The sequence below is a fragment of the Chroicocephalus ridibundus genome, chromosome 2 (assembly GCF_963924245.1).
Source record: "Chroicocephalus ridibundus chromosome 2, bChrRid1.1, whole genome shotgun sequence".
Classification (NCBI taxonomy): domain Eukaryota; kingdom Metazoa; phylum Chordata; class Aves; order Charadriiformes; family Laridae; genus Chroicocephalus; species Chroicocephalus ridibundus.
This window is the reverse complement of record NC_086285.1, coordinates 49,731,953-49,750,051: the sequence shown is the minus strand read 5'-3', so window position 1 is coordinate 49,750,051 and position 18,099 is coordinate 49,731,953. Positions and strand designations below refer to the sequence as shown.

At 39.0% G+C, this 18,099-nt stretch overlaps 1 protein-coding gene across 2 annotated transcripts in view; it reads right to left on the bottom strand.

Annotated features, from left to right (window-relative positions):
• The window catches only part of TRAK1 (trafficking kinesin protein 1), a 109,447-nt gene that overhangs the window by 4,956 nt on the left and 86,392 nt on the right, over window positions 1–18,099 (bottom strand). Inside the window, exons 13-16 of one of the 2 annotated variants that reach the window (XM_063325380.1) lie at window positions 16,908–17,144; window positions 16,296–16,612; window positions 11,657–11,986; window positions 2,921–3,023 (exon numbers count right to left, since the gene is read on the bottom strand). In XM_063325380.1, the coding sequence (XP_063181450.1) occupies window positions 2,921–3,023; window positions 11,657–11,986; window positions 16,296–16,612; window positions 16,908–17,144 (987 nt within the window). The remainder of the gene's footprint in view (window positions 1–2,920; window positions 3,024–11,656; window positions 11,987–16,295; window positions 16,613–16,907; window positions 17,145–18,099) is intronic. The other variant, XM_063325382.1, reaches the window with a different exon arrangement.

The following is an 18,099-nucleotide window of genomic DNA, read 5'->3' as shown; positions in this document are numbered from 1 at the left end:
TCTCACTTCACCTTACATTAATGAACTCTGGGAAGCCAAGAATGCCAACATCCTGGAATGTTTTGTCCTGAGCCAGTTTCTGGTAAGCTTAGAACTTCGTCTAATGGTATATAGCAATCAGCTGACATGAGTTAATACAAGGCTACAAACTTTTGTCCAGTGATCTCCTAAAAATCAGCAGAACTTTAACATCTTTAAGGCACCCCTTAATTAAGGAAATATTAGCCTGATGCTATGAAGTCTCAAGTCATGTCTTCTTTCTGTGGCTAAACAGGATCTGACCAACATGATCTCTACAGTAATTTAGAACTGTACCAACTCCTACTGAAAGCAAATGCAACTGCCAAAGGATTTTCACCCTGCAGTTGCAGTTCAACAAGAGCAATCTCATCCACTAAAACTGCAGTGAAATATGCGTTTGAGAAAACAAGTATTAAGAGTGGTGCAATTTGAAAAGCAGCCTTGCTAAGCGGCTCTGGAATTGGTCTTCTTGCACCCCGCAGCGTGCTGTGGCTGGCAGCGCATGTGGCAGATGTGCTAAGGCAAGCTCAGGCTCTCCCTAGGTCCCCTTCATTCTGCCCGGACTGAATTAGCGGCAGGGCAGAAGGACTCCCGACAGCAGAACTAAGGAAGCCACCCATACCCGCTGCAGCAGCACACACACACACTTTGAAGGCAAGGCTGAGAGGAAAGGAGAAGTTAGTTCACAATTCTTCTCTTAAGCATTGATTAAAGCTGCATCATCATAGGTCTGATACCAATTCATGGTGAAACTAAAGAGCAGCGACAGCCACTGTGATGCATCTCCCACACCGGCTAAACACACAAGTACAGAAGAAATCTTGAAAAGCATGAGGGAGGAAAAAGAATGAGAAAGAGAACTTACTGCAGGAACTGACTTTCTACAGGGCACAGCCAAGTACATTTTGGAAACGCAGACATACACTGTTAGTTACCAGACTTTGAAGATGTCCTAATCACAACATGAAAACTACAGCACTCCAGTGGCTTATTAACTCCAAGAGCTTCGTTCTTTCCAGCTCACGATTTCAGTTGCACAGATATTTAATTAGTATTTCTACTAATTTGTCAGCACAGGTACACATGACAGTGCAATTTAAAAAAAAAAATATAAAAAAAGGACATCCCTGCAAGAAAGCGGTTGTCATGTAGGCATTGCTTTGTTTGTTTGTTTGATCATTTTGGTATTGCTTTAACTGGGAAATGTTTTCCCCATCAAACTGACCAACACTGCAGAGCAGCCCGGACACAACCACAGAAACAAACTCAAAACTGGCCTCAGCAACTCAGCCCAGTGACAGTCGCAGGGTTAGATTGAGAAAAGAAAGAAATAAATGAGCACCTCATTTAGCTAGATGAGCTTTAGTCTGGTTAGAGCGTCGCCTGGGTTAGAGGCGAGGTTAAAACGCAACCAGGTAGGTAAATACCAAAACTCTTTGGGTTAGCTGGTGCCACACACGCTAGCATTCCTTGTAGATGACCCTGCCAACAGAGACGCTGCTGGCAGTGTTGCTCACCCCCTGCCACGCTGGGTCATAGTGTCTGCCCTATACCTCCTCTCAGCATAACGAGACACAATGCTGTTTCCTCGTCCTCCTCACATGACCTGTGAAGAATCGTTTATAGTTGGTAAGGAGGAGCTCCTCAAACACATTTGCTGAAAACAACACATTTGTTATTTTGCCTTTTTTTTTTTTCCTCCTGAATGAATGATGAACTTTGGCACATACCTGAAAGTGTACTGAATTTACCTGTCAGTTGTGGCTGACTCATTAGATTTAGTAACCAACGTAATCAAGGAGTTTATGATGACCACAATTAACAGCAATTGAACAGTAATAAGAAAATTAAAATAGAACTTCAGCCATATAAAAGGATCTCTTCAGTAAGTGTTGAGGGGAGAGGAAGACAGAAAAGAGTAAAGAAAAACCAGCCAGGCCATGATTAACTTAGTTCAGAAAGGGAAGCAGAAAAGTTACATTTAATCATCATCCATTTCCTTTCCACCTCGCAGGTTTTCATATTTAATACCCTTACTTTTCATGCGTTCCTTAGGTAATCAGTGCCCATCTCATGTCTAAACAAGTCTAGACACACCATCTCTGAATGGGGACCTGCACAACGGCACGTCCCACACAGGAGCTGAAAGGGGCAGAGAAAGTCATGAGGCATTGTCCTTCTAAAGAGAAAAAGCATTCTTTAAATACTGATTTGCTAAGAAGGAAAATTCTCTCTTTAGGTTTGAAATTCACTCACCCTCCCTGGTTCTCAGATCTTCACTTTCTATAAGGCTACAGGATTGCTTTTTATCAGCATGTATTGCCTATGCCTGCCAATTGCTATTATTAAGCTAGCTCATTAGTGTCAGTTTGGCTACTATGAATTCATTTCCAACAATTACACCAAGGAACAAAGTAGACAGCTCCCTGTTTTTTGTGAAGGCATATTTCCTCTTCCATTCCTCATGTATTTCCTAGATTTCTTTACACGTGCATCCCTTTTTCTTCTGCACCAAAGATTTAGATTTTTCCTCCCTGGAAAAATCTCTCATATTTTGTGTGAGGTATTACTTTCTGTGCATTCACACAAAAGGACTACAACCAGTTTGGGATCAAGGGTAGTCACGTTTGGATACTGGAAGCCAACTGAGTTATGTCTGATCCTGCAATATTTTAACTAGAGACAACAAAAACTAAGATATTTTCATTGGCTTTCTAAAACGTTACACATGCCTCTGATAAAAATCAGGCTGAGGTAACTAAAAATGGGGGGAATAATTTGGGGGTATGTTGTAATTCACTAATGTGGCTAAAGCTTTTGCTTATGCCATAACTTTGCATTTCCTTACAGGGAAAACTCTGACAGAGCTGAAGGCTTTGCCATCATGGGAAACCCTTACCTTGGTGTGACTCGTGTGAGTTCATCGGAAGGGTGCAGAATGCGGCAGGTGGTGAAGGTGAAGGTGGAGTTGGTTTGTGACATGCACTTCCCAGGATGAGGTACTAAATTAAAAAAAAGCAAATTCTTTGCATTTTACACAGAAAAGGGGAAAACCAAACTTCTGTGCGCTGATAAGACAGATGCAAAAAGTGATGAGGTACCTCAGAGCGGATCAATGGGAGAAAAGTGGAATACACAAGTGCTCCAGTGTTCCAACAAACACTTGTTCTTCAAACACATCTAGGACTCCAAGGCCAGTGCTAAAAGGTTCTGCTGAAACTTCCCCATGACCACTAACACTGTAGATAAGTCTTGCTCAAAACAAATTTAGACAAAGCTGCGCTTGAAATGTTAGTCCTCATCTAAACGAGGAACTCGCATCAGTGGAAATTACAAGCAGCATTTTCTAGTACCAGCTCAGGAGCACTAAGATTTTCTGAATTCTTGTGCATTTCAGCTTTTAGATTGATCCACGAAAAGGTACCCTCATTACTTCTCAGTAATGGATCCAGCTGGCTACAGGAACACAGACTGAAAAGTTGGGGAGGGGACGGACACATACTACTATTTCTCTCTCTCTCTGACTTTCCACACTCACAGTAAGGAAGGTGGTAGGTTTTTTTGGATCCACTACTGTACATCTGTGACATTTCTCTTGTGTGTGTGTTTAGGTTCTTTAAGAATGTATGCCCTCAGCTGCACAACATAGCAGGGTTTTTTTAATATTTGTAAACACTGTAGTAAAGCATTTTCCCCACAAATGCGGCTGTAAAGATGCCACTCTGTAATTTGGAAAAGAAGCAATACAGCTCAGAATTTAAAAAATGAAGGACGTAGGCCAATTTCTTTCTTCTCAGCAGGGCTACTCCTGTGGATATACTAACCTGCTGTATAATGCAGCTGTGGCCATTGCAAAATAACTACAAAATTTATGAGCCATGCATCTGAAAAGCTGATTGAAAAACACCCAGAGTTAAATATTACATCAAAGATATCATGATTGCATAGGTTCTCTTACTCAGTAACCGAACTTAGCAGTGGTCAAAACATGCACAATAAAAACCGTGTGCGGCTCCCTCCCTCTCGGTCCTACCCAACCCTCTGAGCCATTCCCTGATTAAGCCACATTTTAATACCACAGTACACAACTATTCAACACATTGCAAAGGACAGACAGATAGACCAACTAAACCAGACACCATTCTGAACTTCCAGAGATGCTTAGCAGAAGCAAGGCAAGTCTTAATCGTGGCTGTGTTCCCTTTTTGCATAAATAAAGTATCACAGCTCCAAAACGGTGTGTGCAGTTGGGTAGTCCTTTAAGAACACATATAAGCAGTGTGTGAAGGCTTGAGCACGGGGAGTGTGAGCAGTGGAAGCAGAAGTGGCTAAGCAAACAACGTGAGGTAACTTCTAGTTAGCGCTGGGATGTACTGCTGTACATTGAAGAAGGATATTTCCAAAAACCCACTGGAGTGTCATGTTAACACACTCAAATGTTAGCACAGCATGACATAACAACAAGCTCTACTTCACCTCCAGAGACGGTAATTATGATGCTTCAGGAATCCAGTTGCTTTAGAGATTAGTGTGAGCACTACAAAAGCTATTACAAGGGAGCACAGCCTAGCAATCATGATTCTCTCCATATTGTAGAGAGTTAAAAGAAAATCTGGAGAAAGAGCTCAAATAACTGGACATGAAAAAATTGGTTATTTAGAGAAAACAAAGGACTTCAACATAAATCAAGGAGAAACACAGCAATTATCCCTGGATGATGAATAGAGAACAGAATAAAGCAATGCTGGTTTAAGATTGCAAGCTCAACCCAAAGCACATAGCTGTAATACAATAAGTGCATTTTCCCCATTTGTAACATCCACTGGGCATCCCCTCAGATTGGAAACAGGCACATTGAAGATAGCTGCATTAGCAAAAGCAAGACTCATTGCTGTTAATGAGTCAGAGATAGGAGAAGGCTGCTAAAAGTAGAGAAATCACTGGCTCTAATAAGAGGAAACAATTGAAATTATTTTTAAAAAAATAATCAATTTCCAAGGATGTATTCCACCCTCAAATACCACTAAGAAAGTCCTGTACCAGCTTCATCCTCCATCAGTCAACAATGGGGTGTATCATATTGCTGTAGCATTTTCCATCCTTTGGACACAATACAAAGGGAGTGAGAACCTGTTGCTGTAAATGAACAAAGTTTATAAAATAGAAGCAAAATGATTCATTCCTAACCTAGTGATTTTACATAAGAACGACCATTTCCTGAGTTGGTGTAAGTTTATGAGGAAGTAATACACAAGTTCATAGTAAGACAGACAATCTTCACATGTACATACAGCAAAGTATTATTTAAATATAAACTCCGTATGACTGTGTCTGAAACCAAACGTTTTATTTATACCCTCTTATTCAAAGTAGTAAATGATTAACAGTGAGGCTTCATATTTGTATGAAAAAGAATCTGTACGTAATTGAATGTTTAAAAAATTTACAGAAACATCATGTAATTTCATCCCTCAGGAAACCATAAACTAAACTGTATGTGCATTTTTCCCCTAAATTAAAATTCAAGCTAAACCTCGGATTGCTGCTGGATTGTGTTTGGTCTCTCAGTAATTAATGATTCTCTACCTTATTAAGCTTTCTCAAACAATTCTTAGGCATTTTGGAAAAAACGCAAAACATAGTAGCTGAAAGAAACTCTCCTGTAACCATAAACACTGTTGTAAAAACGTATTTTAAAATACTGCAAAAAAAAAAAAAAAAGGCAGGTACTAGTCAAACTGACTGCAGAGAGCTCCATCTCCTGGTAAAACAGAGCTTTCCCCACGCAAAACACAAAGCTGATTTTATAGAGCTCAGAGCTGTTTCGGATCCAGCTTCTGTACTCAGAGCTTATGGGCCATTCTGCTCGGTGCAAACAGTAAAACAGATGAGTTTAGGGCAGGATCATCTGCTCAGGGAACCCTCAAAAGACCGTTTAATCTGGATTTTCAACCACCTTGTGCAGAGAAAGGTACAAAGTTACAGTAGGTAAACTAGTGGCCTGCCCCATCCACAAAAAGGCAGACAAACTGAGTTTGAGGAAGATTTGCATGAGGCAGTTATCCTAAACCACCCTTGACTTTTGTACCAGTAGTTCCAAACTCAAATTCGCTGCTATGCTAGATGAATAGTGAGGTGGCAGAGAGCTCACAGCATCCAGTAAACCTAGCATTTTATATTAATACCTATTCTGGCAAAAATGAACTTTAAAAAAAAAAATAATCAGAAATCTTCAGAATACGGCTTGATCCAGACTGGCACAAAGGTAAAGTTTTAGCCCACTCTGAAGCAAGCCACCTCAAACATCATTTCTTTGGCTTGTTTTAACAAAAGGAGGAAACCTGGTTCCCTGCTCTTTCAGCAGAGCGCGCAATGGAATTTGGACATCTCTTTAGCACAAGCTGGCGAGACAGGGATGGAATGACAATCACATTGGGGAGTCCTTAAAGTAACAGATGGAGATGGTGTTTTAAAGCATTAGAAGTTTATTTTATTGCTGAATAGGAAAAAAAAAAAAGCTCTGCCTGCTTTGGAATAGGATAAACAACAAAGGACCATTAAAAGGCACTTTTTTCCTCCAGTGTCAAAATTCGAAATACAAGTTATGGACTTCACTTTTGCTAGTCTATGCCACCAACTCCATTCTTTGCTAAGGTGAAATTCCTGAAAACCAGGCCACAAAACTCCTTTAGGATCCACAGGACAAGACAGCTGCCTCTTGTACACTCTGAATTCAGCAGAGTTCATCCCCTCCGGGTGTTTGAAGGCGAAAGCTCTGATACCCAGTGCTACATGTGCTGAAAACTCCTGATTGACAGAACAGGGACAATATAGGGTATGCTGGAGCTGATGCCTGGGTTAACTACTAAAACAAAATGGAGATGGGTGATAAACACAGCTGTAAAATGTGAGTATGGTGCTCCCCTAAAAGTGTATAGGTGCTTTCAGAAAACACTGGTTTCAGGGATAACCATGAATGCTCAAAACCTCCAAGAATCCATATATCTATGCTAGGAACATTACTCCTGTTACGTTTCTTAAACAATTGACAATAAAATTATTTTCTGAATATCTGCATTTATTTTGCCTTTAGAAACAGCAAGAGATGAGAAACTGAACCAACACAGGCATTCTTTGGACAGTATTTTCTTAGCTTTCTTCTGGCTGAGGTCTCCTCCTCACATGTATATAACCATGGAGCACAGGTGTAAAAAGACTTCAGTGTATTTAATGTCGCTTCAACATGATTTTATGCAGGCTAGGATCCCAAATTAAAATTCTAGCATTTTAACAGCACAGACAGCAAATGCTGACAGATTTTTCTTAAAGAAATAATTACTGTGAAATATTCATGCCATTTGAAAATAAAAATATATTTAAATATGCACCAATACCTTAGTTCTAAGAAAAGTTACAAAATATATTGCTTTTCTGCACAATGGTAACCACTTGTAAGCATGTATAGTAATCCTGCTAAAAACAACTCAAACGTAAGACATTCATTATGTGTTTTTGTGATTTAAGGCATCTATTTGGAAAGATCTCCATGCTATTGTTAAAGTCTAAACATGAAATACCAGCGTGCTGATCCCGTAATGCTGCACGCGTGTCTGTTCAAAGCAATCAATCAGTGCAACTAACAAACACAAGTACTGAAAGACCAGTTCATGCACCCAAAACTAGCATGCAATTAAGCACACGCTGAACCAAGTGTAGCTCTTCCAACTTCAAAATGAGAACGTTCACCACATTATTAAGTGCTTTGAATGGCTTGGGGTTTTTTTGTTTAACAGAAATCTGAAAGGCAAAGGATTTTAAAAAAAACCAACAAAACAACCCCTCCCCGCAAAACAGACTCTGTACAGTTTTAGAATATACTACAGTTTCTTAATAATAATAAAAAATATATTGAGGTTATTAAAAATTTGTGCTGCAAAAGTTACTTATTCCATATGGTATTAACTATCATTCTAATTATGCGATTCCAGACTTTAAAATCCTCCACAAATTTTCTGAGCCCACACACAGTATGTAGGTCTGACAGACCAACTGCCGATCATAAATTACATGTGTGTTAATTTCTTCTGAAATGTTCAGAGCCCTAATTAGCATATAATCTGTACATATGGTGAGGAAGTTATTTTACATATCAGTGGATACTACAGGGACAAAGGGACAGGGAAATTCAAGGATTGTACCTTCTTATTTAGTCACAATGAATTCTGACTCTATCCATCACTCAACAAGAAACATCTGATACTCTGTTCTGAACACATTTATTTGGGCTTCAAGGCATCTTTGGCACTACCAGCGATGTTTGTCCTCCTGAGCCTTGACATTAAATAGTTTCTCCTAGGGCTTATCTCAAGCGGCACTCTACATGCCCACGAAACGGCAGTAAAAGTAGGACCTCATAGTACTCTGCCAGGGAACGCCTCCAGTGGAAAAAACAGCAAGATACAACCCTCAAAGCATACGTATCAAATGAATCGGACACATACACAAAGACTAAGATGACTTACACCTGCTGGGAATAGTCCTTGTGGGCACTGTGTTGCCAAAGACATTTTGTTCTCAGGTTAGAAGACCTGTAGCCCTAGACTGGCACACTCTACGGCCTGCCAATGGCAACTGTAGGGAAATACTTTCTGAAATACCACTTGAACTAGATTTTCCACAACGGAACTATCCTGGATTACAAGAAAAAGGACTAAAGATTGTATCCAAGATATTTCTCTCCTTTGCTTTTTATTTTACTTCCACATTCTCTAGCAAGAGCTTATTCTGCGCATTGCTGCCTGGAATCTCCCCTGGAATCACGCAAGCAATGATGTCACAACCTTGCGCTCGTGACAGCGCTCTAAAGAACCGCATGTCCATACACACCCCTACCTGCACTGCATTTCGTACAGAGGAATCTAGGAAAGGCAGAAAGAATGCTGAGGAGGTTTTCTCAAGAGAGTCAACGGCTGCACAATATTTAAATACAAAATAGATTCATAAGCTAAGCACACATCTCTCTCTGCTCCCCAACAGTATTCTTCAGTGGGCAGACTGTGATCCTAAGAAGCACTGTCACCTTCGTAAGTGCCTACTCTGAAAACACTCACAATTCTCCTTGTATACTGCCTGACAAATTGCTTCAACAAAAAGCAGATACAGCAGTTATCTTTACTTCGTTTGAGCAATGCAACCAATAATGATGTGGTGGCTCACTGATACACCTAAATCCTAAGCAGCCGGGCAATCTGGAGGAAGGATAGAGAATGGGAAATTGAAGTTTTCAGGGCATTCATTTATTCTACACAAAGTTATTCACATTGACCAATTTTTCTGTTTCTGTAGTGTATCAAAATTACTCAGCAAACCATAGGCGATGAAATAAGATTACTAGGACTATTTCATAGATTTTATCTACTTGCCAATTTGTAAGGTAGGGAATACGCTTAAAAAACTTGTCTGAGGTAACTAGAGTTCTCCCAGGCAAAATCAGCATTAACTAGGCAATAACCTGTTAACAGCAGCGACATACACGTATTCAAATTGTAATGGAGAAAAGAAATGGAGGGAAATACTAGTCTTTCTTGCCAGTTTGTAATCATAGAGCAGGTCTATGTTTATTTTTCTAATACAAACAAACAACTCTTCCAAATCATTACCCACAGATGTTTTACTAATCTGTTCTTAAAAAACACAAAGAACTAAAATATATCTATATCTTTGTCTACATATCGTCCATGACAGTAAGGTTTCCAAATTTTCAACATATTCCTGTGTTGAATATTCTTACAATTAGAAAATTGTTCACCCAAAGTGTAACCCATATAGCTTCCCACCCCCCCCCCCCAATTATTGTATCCTGAGTACATGAAGAACTGCTTGTTCCCTTCCTCTCTGCAGCAACACATTTTAAAATGAATCGTATCTTTTCTGGAATCTTTTATTCTGTAGATCCTAAAAGAATGCCAGCTATTTCTTTGATTATTTCAGTCCGTGTTTCCTAGATCTTTAACTTTTCTTGCTGTTGTTATTTAGACTCTTCAAAATGAAAAACACCTGGATAATATCCAAAACTCTGCACAACTCCCCTGGAGGCATTATTTATTTCCATATTAGTATAAAAAGTTAATATAATCATTATTCCCTTCCAACCATATGGTTCTATGATTCTATGATTAGATTTCGCCCAATAAAAACAGTTTTTGCCAATGGAAAAGGAAGCTGAAGGGTTTGAATGTTCAAGCATTGGAACGGGCTGCCCAGGGAAGTGGTTGAGTCACCACCCCAGGAGGTGTTTCCATAGACCTGTAAACGTGGTGCTTAGGGACATGGTTTAGTTGCGGACTTGGCAGGGTTAACAGTTGGACTCGATGATCTTAAGGGTTTTTTCCAACCTAAATGATTCTACGATTCTAGGTTTAATCTTAATACAAGTGTCTGCAAAAAGTAGCTTATATTCAATAGCTGAAAGGACTGAACTGCCATTTCAGTGAGAGCTGAGGATACTCTGCACTTCATAAAAGTAACAGAAATATCATTGTCTAGCCCTGTGACAATCTAATCTTCCAAAGACCAGTCAAATAATAAATTACTATTTATTCCAGAAAAAGGAGCGGGAAGGAAGTGTCCTCATTAAAAGTAGCTGTGTAAAAAGAAGAAGCGTGAAGAAAAAGGAGTTCTGGTAGTTTTCTGATTCTGAACTAAATATAGTTCTTTCCCAATAGCAAATCTTAATGAAGACTAACGCTCCTATACAGCTTAATAAAACAAAACACCTCTCCCTCCTCCAAACCAACAAAAAAAAAAATAAACCACACAAACTCAAAACACACTATAGTCTGAGAACCCGTAGCCTTGTGCAATAACAGACTGCAAATGTCAATTCAGAGTATCTAATGACTCATGCAGTACTGCATCATTTAAAAATGTTTAAGTCTTAATACGGTATAAATAGGAAGGATAGAACTTAATAGTGCAGTGGAGAGGGAATGAGGCAAATGTCATTATTCTCTGTATAAAAACATCCTCTTAATTCTTTATCTCAAAGAGAATATAAAAACAGTATCTGAGGTAAGTGAATTAAACTTGCAGAATTTCTTTGCTTGATTTTCAAGGCACTTCCTTTTGTTTCAGCAAAGGCAACTTAGATGCACCTGTTGTCATCATTTAATCTTTTTTTTTCCCCCGCAAAGTACAAAATCTAAAGCATGGCATCACCTCTTATGAACAGTCAGAAAAATATCTCTGCTATAAGTATACAAAATATATATGGTCTATACATTATACACACGGAAAAGCGTGCACTCAATACACATACAAGTCGCATACATGCCACACAAAGGTTTGTGAATGAACCACTTCCTTTTAGCAGCCTTCTCTTATCAAAATAGAGTAAAAAAATTGACCACAGATGCTGTTACTGAAAAACAAAAGAAGTCAAATTAAAAGATTATTAAAGAAAGGATTTTTGAGCCAATGTTAGAATGGTTATGTTCTAACCACTGCACGCATTAACGTGCAGATGCTACACACAAAGCAATACTATGGATGCTGTTCTGGAGAGATGCGAGAATGGCCCAGTAATCAAAATCCTGTAAAGATGTCAGTTTTACTGGACTTAATGAGTTTCCCTCACCAGACCCCTCATCATCGTCAGTCGCGGACTCCTGCATCTCCTCTGTGAAAGCCTGAGATTGGCGGGGGTTATTCTTGTTGTCTGAAACAGTCACTTGTGCTTGTGACCTCTCACCTGAGGTCTCTGTGTGCTGAACTGGCGTCGAGGTAGTTAGGCCCTTGTAAGAAATGTCACCTGTCTCATCTTCCTCATAGTCATTAAGGCAGTACACTTCATCCAGGTCCAGGTCGAGGGTCCTGAAGCCCTTAGTGACAACCCCGGGCCTCGGGTCCAGGATCCCACCCAGGTGAGGCTGAGCCAGCTGCTGCCAGTGGTGCAAAGTGGCAGAACCTAGAAAGGGAACACAGAGACAAACAAAATAAATCCAGGACCTAAAAGGCAGAAAATCCCACTTCATTTATCCAGAAGACCAAAGGTTTGGGAGCTCCAAACCTTTAATGTTTCTGGGTTTAACATTTCTAGGAAGACACGCTACAAGGCAAAACTGCTTCACCTACTCCTCATCATCTCCAGGTCAATATGAAATAAACTGATCAGACCAGCACTTAGGCAAAATCTGGTGGTAAAACGTGGCATACCTGTGCATATGCACATCCCCTCCCCATCAATATCCCTAAATTTGCAAGATTAAGCAGGAGTAGAAAGAATTTATATTTAATAGTCGATTTGAGTACCATCACAGAAAGCTCTAAGAGGAACATATACCACATATGCCCACATTATGCTCACACTAAGGAAGGCACTGAAAACATGGCAGAATTTACTGCTGGTGGCTAACAGGAGGACAGTAGTTACCCAGATTGCACAACAATTTCAGCTTTCTACCACACGTTTGGAAGCCACATCAACTCCAGGCATGTGTAAGCAGATAATGCCTCCGATCTAGACATCAAGTCTAAATACTTGTACGGCCTCTATCTGAGCCCCTACGCTACAGGAACTCAACTACTACACAACTAAATGCTACTGTACCTGTTGCTTCGTCCTTGGCAGAAAAATGTTTTGAGTGAGGAAAAAGATGCATTTTACAGAAAAAAGCATTCAATATTCAGCATTCAATAGGAGGCAAGGAGTCAGAAGCAGCAATGTATCAGGTTAAATTGATATGTACGCTAATACGAGCCCACTTAAATCAGGAAGGATTTAGCTGATTCCTCAAGTAGTGATTAAACAGTGCTTGTAAGGGTCTAAGTTTTCCTGTGTGTCCACCAATCATTACTGTGCTGTAATGTGTGACTTAAAACTATTCATTCCAGGTCCTGTTACAGAAACAAAACATCTTTATTTTCATCTCTGCCAGCTCAAATCAGAGCAGTTTTTGTTGTCTTGTTCCTGTCCCTTCTTCCCAAAGCAGAATACTGACTCAGTCAGTAATAATAAGCCACTGTAATAACTAGGGAAGGGATGGCTCTTATACACGTTATTTTGCATCTGAGAAAAATCCTATGGAATAAGAAAAATTGTCATTTCACAATAACGATACTGCATTACAGGAAGCTTATTGTAAATAGGAAGTTAATAGGGAAAAGGTCCTTCTATAGAGTGACTGGGATCAGTGAGTAGCATTTTAATTAAGTCTATCTCGCTTTTTAAAATGTGTAATTTTTAGCTCAGAATAATTGGATCTGCTAGATTACTCTGCATAATGTTGCTATTTTAATTTTTTTTAACAATTTTTTTAACAATTAATTTTGAGGGACTAAAGAGTAGATTTAGACTGATTGGTACTCTTGAGGCTCAAGAAGTAGTAACTATTAGAACCCCAAAATAAATAACTAATGAAGAAAAAAATCCATATAACACATATTTATTCCTGAATTGTCAAAAAGGTCAAGTTTTTTTTGCTCCCACATAAAAGAAATACTCCAGAACATGGAGAAGTGCCAGATATTGTCAAGTCATAAGCAAATAATAGAGCTTTGCAGTATGACAATACACTCAAAGAAAAACACTGGAAATCAAAATTTCTTTCTGCACAGATGCAAGTATAAAATCTTGTTGCTAATTACCCTCTATATGCAACCTTCTGAAGTAGTAATCTTTTTCACCTTAAAGCTCACCAAAATTTATACTCCGAAAAACTCTGCAGGGTACAAGCATTACATTGATAACATTTTGTATCACCAGAATATCTGTGTTTTGAGCTTTAACATTTCTATTGACACTATATGTTATTAGTTTCTTTTGGAAACGGGACATCAAAGTGGCCTAAACTTCACCACAAAAAGGAGGATACCAGAGTTTTTTCCCATCTCTGCTACTGTAACCTTGATCTCATAAAATATGTGAGAGGGAGCTTTAACTTTTCCATACAGAAAATTAACACTAATGCAGAAAGCAATGCAATAGTTGTCAACTACCTTAGGATTTAAGGGAATAAAAACAAAAAGATGCCGAATTGAAGGGGGGAATACAACACCTTAACCTATATCTAGTCCCAGGGTCCTACTAGACAGTTTTGTAAATTATGCTGTCGTAAAAAGCTGGTATGAGGGAATTGGTGTGCAACAGTGGGACTGCCAGGCTGAAATAAAAAGAAATTTAAAAGCAAAATAAAATTTATGAATAGAGATTGTTTTTCTATTCCTGATATCTGCGTCATCACGTGTAGAATATGGGTGTCAGAGAAAGCTTGGAAATTCATGATGCGGTGCTGCCAGAATTGCAACAGAGTGAGAGCGAAGACATAATCAGTCCAAGGTTCTAGTTTTCCTACAGGACACCGGGAGAGCTATTTCATGCTTATGGCACAACAAGCTACAGATCCACAGTTTAAAAACCAAAACCAAACCAAACCAAACAACCTACCAGACTGTAATTAAAGCAAGTCAAATCAAGCATTCTATTCAATGATAAAGAAAGTAGGGTTTTTTGGCTTGTTGTTTTTTCTTTTTTTTTTTTTTTTTTTTAAAGTGCAAAAGATTAATTTCTTAGTGCTTCTATCACCCTATTTATTTTAGTGTAGGATTTAAAAGATTTCTTTAAAGGAATAGAAGCCACTAACCTGAAATGTATTATAGAATTTTTTTTTTCTTTCCCAATTTTATGGCATGAGCACTCTTAGGAAAACAGTAGTAAAAACCGAAGGCACAACTAGCAATAACAGTCTGCAGGTACTGCAGACTATTTTGCTCCAGTAGTTTGAAAGTATCCGTGAAGTTGAAAGTGTTAAATCTCATGAAAAATACGCAGGAAAGAAACTAAGCTGAAGTAAGGAACAGAATCATAAACATATATTTAATAAAAGATAACAAACACTGAACTTATGAAACAGGCAGACATGAAGATAGTACAAATGAGATGTAAAACCAAACATGAGAAATACTTTAAAAGGTGCAATAATATTAAGGGAAAAAATGACCCAGTGAGAACCATGAACAAAACCAGGAAAAAAAACCCAGACAGATAGTAAGATGATAAAGACTTTAAGAGTTTATTGGAAGAAAAAAGCAGATATAATGGGATGGTGACAGAAATCTATTACAGTGGTAGCAACCAGTAACTGAAACAAAGCTGGATCATCCCTTCCCTTGTGTGGTACAAGAATTTTTATGACCATTTAAAAGCAGTCATGAAAACAAACTACTAAAATCTGCTAAACAGCATGGACTTGTGCACTATGGCTATAGTTTCATTTCAATAGGCAGATACAGCACATCACTTTCTTCAGGACACAAGAAGGATTAATTCTGCTTCTGAATGTGTGTCATGCTAAATGCTCCTTACAGATGAAATAAAATTGTTCTAAAAAGATGAAAAAGGGAACTTTTGCAATTAAAACACAAATAGACAATGTAATGTAACACCAGAGTTCTGTTAAAGGAAAAGAAAGAGAGAAACCAAAGCTAAATTGCGTAACTAGCATAACCATGAAGTACTATAGGAAAACAGCTTCATTTTGTTTGAAACCTAAAGGAATTGACTCAATTTTAACTTTCAGCAGCAACCTGAAAGGACTGAAGAAAGCCAGGCAGACTACACTATATGTGCTCTGTCAGCTTTGTTAGACAGACTACAGAAATCCACTTAACTCTGAAATAAAGCTTTAGCCCTGACTACCATCTACCTATATCTTGCCTTCTTCTGAGACAATAAATGGAGGAAATTTGACTTAAAAAAACCCTACCTCATTTCACACATGAAACGAAAGCCATGGAGACTCATGTGTGGCACTCAAACAGCAAATTAAAGTCTAGAGATCATTTTTAATCACAAAAATAGTCCTGTTAGACCAATTGGACTATTTGAAGTAGGTAAAGCTCTTTCCAGGTGCTGATTTGCAGAACTGAGACTGGATGAACTAATACTCTAGTTGCTTAGATTTCAGATACTCAACCACCTTCCTTTTCTAAATATGAAATGGCAACCCTGGGATTTAGGTTAGACGTAAGGCTGCACTGCTGATGCATGTGTGGCCTGCAACATTTATTTTACTGCCGTGGCTGGAAATGTTTCCTAATGCTTTTAAGGCTTGAGGAAAAATATAGTAGTTAAAAGATTTCAAACCAACAGCGCGGATTACTGTCTCTAAAGTAGAAAGAATATGTATTGCAAAGATTTCCTGCTTTCTGGTGATGGATAAGAGACCACAAAGAGTCACTAAGAAGAACAGATAAAGGCCGAGGCCCTTTGTTATCACCTTCTAGTGGTTTCACAATCTGAAGCTTTTCTGGCAGGTAGGAGCGACTGCTGATGGACATTCCTGAATATCCAGTGAATTCTGAAAATCTGGAGTGAGTTCCCAGTGACATGATGCTCTCTGTGGGGGTAACAGAACCACTATGGAGTTCACCCTTTTCCGCCAGTTCCCGCAACTTCCTTTCCTGCTCTTCTTCAAAGAATTTCCGCTCCGAGAGGTAATTCTCCCGCCTGAGGGACAGCCTACGAAGGGCAGTCTCTAGGTCACTGGAGCCTGGAGTCCCTGGAGTCCCAGGCTTCTTCATCCTATCTTCATTTCTAAAGCATAACAAGGGGGACACACACACACCAAAAAAAAAAAAAAAAAAAGACAGGGAGGGAGAAAAAAAAGATTCTTAGAGAAGGTTAAAACTTCCACGTGACAGTTTTGAGACATTCACTGATACCTTTAAATTACTATGTCTCAAGAACTGTAAGCACAAAATAAAGTAACTTTTGAAGATGTAAGTCACTGTGTTAACTGCACAATGCCAGACAAAAAGAGGAAAGCAGAAATGCTTTGCCTTTATGTCATAAACAAAGCAAAACCACAGCCCAGTGCTACAGTACTGACCCATTGTCAGAGGATTCGGTCTCAAGGATGATGCTATTGGTCTTGTTGTCTATCATAATGTTAGCGATGTCTCCCCCATAGAAACTGGAACGTGGAGTGCTGACACAGCTAGAAATAACCGAGTTCATAGCAGAGGACTGGTTAGAGCCTGGGATATTCATCGGCGACGGAGTCATGGATCTCTGCTTGACAACTTGGTTAACATTTCTCACAGTCTCGAAGACCCGCTTCTGATGACTGGTAAGACATACACACAGTTAATAATCACACAGTGCCTTCTTACCTTAAGAAGGAACAGGTAACAGCTTGTTAACAACCCTCCTATCACAGCTCCACTGACCACCTTGTCTGTATTGTTTCTGTGAAGTATACATAGGGTCCCATACTTGCTACAGTGCAGCCATTACATGCAATCCATCAACACACTTCCACCATCCTAGAGTATTTTAGACAGAACATTTGAGAATTATGTGCATGGACCCTCTCAAACACTAATAAAAATTAAGTGAAAGCGCATTTTAGTACACCAGCTAAAAAATGCCTTGAAGCCATTGTGTGGAAATGAATTTTAAAAAAGCAAAACTGATCTCCATTCAATTCTTAACTATGAACCAGCTAACGGATTTTAAAAGAGAATTTGAATTTACTGAATATCTCTATGCAAGCAAGTCTTGTATCTTTCCTTTCTGAAACCAATTTCCTACCCTCTTAAACACCATTTTTAAAAAAAAGAAGAATTGGAAATATTATGGATCAAGATTCTAAAGGGAGACTGTCAAGGCTGGAAAGCTCATTTTTTACCTACTCCTACAGTTCGTTCTTTATCACCTTTGTCCTGATATCATAATAAACTTTGTTCATCTGCTTCAAGATTAAGATCAGATGACACTTCAACAGAAATTTCTTGACAAAATAAACTTGCCCTACATCATGCTACGGAAGTGCCATTGCTGCTTTGTTTTACAGTTCAACAATGGCTGAACACAAGAACGGCGCATCCCTTCCAGCCTAAATACTGCCGGGGTATAACAACGACAGCATGCCTCAAGCTATTTAATGTCATTCAAATTTCCTTCCCTCTGTCCATAAGCGCACAACAGTCTCAATGTTTGTGTGTAGGCTCCAATTCTGTAGGTGCGTATCTTTAAAAGGCTGAATCTAACAGCATCTATCAATAAATAGTCCCACAGAT